General features: G+C 28.7%; 1 protein-coding gene across 1 annotated transcript in view; it reads left to right on the top strand.

Moving 5' to 3' along the window:
* The window catches only part of LOC108779313 (B9 domain-containing protein 1), a 4,927-nt gene extending 3,677 nt beyond the window's left edge, over positions 1–1,250 (top strand). Inside the window, exon 4 of the mRNA XM_018546704.1 lies at positions 1,079–1,250. Coding sequence (XP_018402206.1) covers positions 1,079–1,229 — 151 coding nt within the window. The 3' untranslated portion in view covers positions 1,230–1,250. The remainder of the gene's footprint in view (positions 1–1,078) is intronic.
* Positions 1,251–3,323: the final 2,073 nt, after the last annotated feature.

Here is a 3,323-nt window from a genome sequence, read left to right as displayed (position 1 = left end):
GAGAGAGAGAGAGAGAGAGAGAGAGAGAGAGAGAGAGAGAGAGAGAAAGATTCCCCATTACATGCATCGCACGTATCGTATATATTTGAAGAAAATATTTTTCATGTTATTCAACATTGTTCTGTATATAAAGATCTATAATATCTACATCGCATGTAAACAAATGCATCTAGGATTTCTCGGAAAAACAATTTGTTTGATGACGTGATAATAAAAAAATATATATTATATATAAATGACTTTTCGATATGTACATCTGACGAAGAACGCAAGGAGCACGCAGATGGAAGTTCGCATCATCGATCTTTGCTGATTTAAAACTTGATTTCGAATTGATTAATTTCTGTTTTAATATAACAAAGAAATAATGGAGAATATAAGAAAGAAACAATAAGGAAGCTGACGATGATATACTCGTAAAAGTTGATAAAATATGATAAAATGGTGAAAAATTGATTTACGTTTGATCGTATTTTGTACGTAATATCAATTTGAAAAAATCCAATACTTTACAGTCCGCTTGAAAGGTTAAGAGGATGTTGTCATATTCAGTATCTCGTTTAGAAATATTTTGAGGATTAAAAGTATAAAAATTATAAACTTGAAATTTAGTATATTTTATTCTTTAATATTTGATTTACTACTTATAAATCTTTTATAACATTATAAAAGATTATATTGGCAATTATTTACAAATTTGTTTTTTAAAAATACACTACTCAACAAAATTAAAGGATCATATCTTACAAAAATAGGCAAATTTCAAGATAGAATGACTTCATCAAATATCATAATATCGAAAAAATATACGAATATAGCAATATAATGGTCGCTCAACGTTTCAATAAAAGGAATGAAATCTATCTAAATGTTAGATGATATGTGCGATGCAAGATCGTTAAATCTTTATTTCTTGCACTTATAATTGCGTTGGTGTCCAAAGATTTTCGTTCAAGATATTTGATCGTAATTCCGTATTTACATTGACATGTACCACTTGGCACACATCAATTTACAATCTCTTTAAAATGGCGCATTGTTCTTTGATGCTTTAACACGAAATCTGAAATCTCAAAAGGGTGTCAATCTACGTACCGGAATCGTCCTCCATGCTGCAGCATTTTATGGAATGGTTAACTGGCAGAAGACCGGAATTAATCGATCCTACTATACTTGCATCTGGCGGCGGCAGAGAACGTAAGAAAATGCATCAAGATATTTCTCGTTAGTGTGTCCATTAGTGTTAAATTCATTATATCTAGGAGCTTGAAAATGTAATGGAGTATAATATAATCAACGGTGTCGTATTCGTGTTATGAAATTAACTCAGTCTCGTATCATAGAATCGACCAATTTCGGTGCAGCGAATAAAGATCAATAACATTATTGTTACAAAGTTTCTCTAATACCTGACTGATGATCTTTATATACTTTTAGCTGCTGAAAAAGAATATAAGATGAAAAAGTTTTGATAAATCCATGATTTCACTTTTTGATCACACTCTACATATAACTTTTTTCTATTTCCTCAACTTAAGTTGTACATGAAGAAAGAACGCTACGACGATTTTGAGAATATTTAAAATAATGTGAGATGAAAATTAAAGAGAATTTAAAAAAAAAAATTATAAAAAATGTTTCTAAAAGTTATATGAACGTTGTAATTGTTGAGTTACAAGGAGATTACAGAGAATGTGTTAAATAAAAATTTTGTTTCGATTTTTTTCTATCTTTAAAACCAGTAGTCCCAAAACTTTTTGAACAGATCGAGCATGTTGTAAAAAATTATTTAAATTTTTTATAGCTATAAATACAATATATTATATATGTATTATTTACGTGTATTATAAATTTGCTTTATACAAGAATTATAATTATATATTCAAGGTGAAGTTTCTGAAAATTAAAGGACGATAGAATTTTAAAAAGCATACTGTTTTCAGGGAAAACTAATTCCACATGTTTATTACTCTATCTTTCGATAAACTTCAGCTGACTTTCTTACTTTTTTACTCTCTTAAGCTCTTATATTTTACTTTTTTTTACCCAATAAGTAAATTATCACATAGTTTATCTGAAGATGAAACAACCAACTTTTAAAGGAATAATTTAAAAAAAATGAGTTAATTTCAACACCTTGACTGTCACCATATGTCATCTGTGTCTGATTTCATGACATTTTGATGATCACTAGTTTATGGTCGAAAGAATACAAAGTGAATCATTATGCTTAATAACGGCAAAGAATGAGAGACACATAGAATGCCAACTAATTACATTCAGCCCTTTCTTTGGTCTTTGCAATCAGCCAAATTAGATTTTTATAAAATGAACCAAATGTGATTAGCTGTCTGCTCTCCTCTATTTTCAAAAGTTACTATGCATCCATGGAAATGACTTATTTTGAATTATTTCCACCATGGTTATTAGTGATCAGCACTATATATCAAAGTATTTGAAAAAGTTTATAAAATATAAATGACATTCAGTATAAAATTTTAAATTACGCAGATAGTTAAACAACAATGTAAAATAAGAAATACATCATTTAAAAGTGTTCGGGTAAGATGTAATCTTATTTATAATTATAGTAATTATTTGTTATTACATTAATGAAAATTTTATTATATTATAGCGCGAGAAGACATACATTAGTAACTGAATAGGCAATGTGTTAATGTTAGAAATACATTTTTTCAAAATAATTTCTTATTTTTTGTGTGGCGTTAGTCTATAGGCAGTAGAAAAGAGAAATTAATCAATGTTCCCGCCTTTATGCAGTCCATATTATCCGAACACTAATAAATACAGTAACAACAATATCTGGCTACGCAAAAAGGTTGAATAAGTTTCATGGCTATGGATCAAAGATACCAAGAAATGAGATGCTTTTACGTCATTTTATACCGACCGATCCTTTTTGGAGGTAATATACAGATTCTGAAGAAAATATAAACTTTATATAAACCTTCTGTATGTTACCTCCAAAAAGGATCGGTCGGTATAAAATGACGTAAAAGCATCTCATTTTTTGATATTTTTGAAAGTATAAAGAAGTCATATAAAAGACTAAATTCGGCTGCATCTTTTTTTAATATCTTTGACCCGTAGTTATGAAACTTACGCAACCTCTTTGCGCAGTCCGGTATTGTTACTATACTTATTAATGTTCACATTACTACCCAAAAAGTTTCAAACGATTCTTATGACGTTTATACATTATGATTTTTGACGATATTAACGGAGTGCGGTTTTATATTGCGACCGACAGTAAGGCATTGACTTTTACTATATATGTATATATATATATATATATATATATA

The sequence above is a fragment of the Cyphomyrmex costatus genome, unplaced genomic scaffold (assembly GCF_001594065.2).
Source record: "Cyphomyrmex costatus isolate MS0001 unplaced genomic scaffold, Ccosl1.0 scaffold58, whole genome shotgun sequence".
In the NCBI taxonomy this organism is placed as follows: Eukaryota; Metazoa; Arthropoda; class Insecta; order Hymenoptera; family Formicidae; genus Cyphomyrmex; species Cyphomyrmex costatus.
This window is presented reverse-complemented; position numbering and strand designations above follow the sequence as displayed.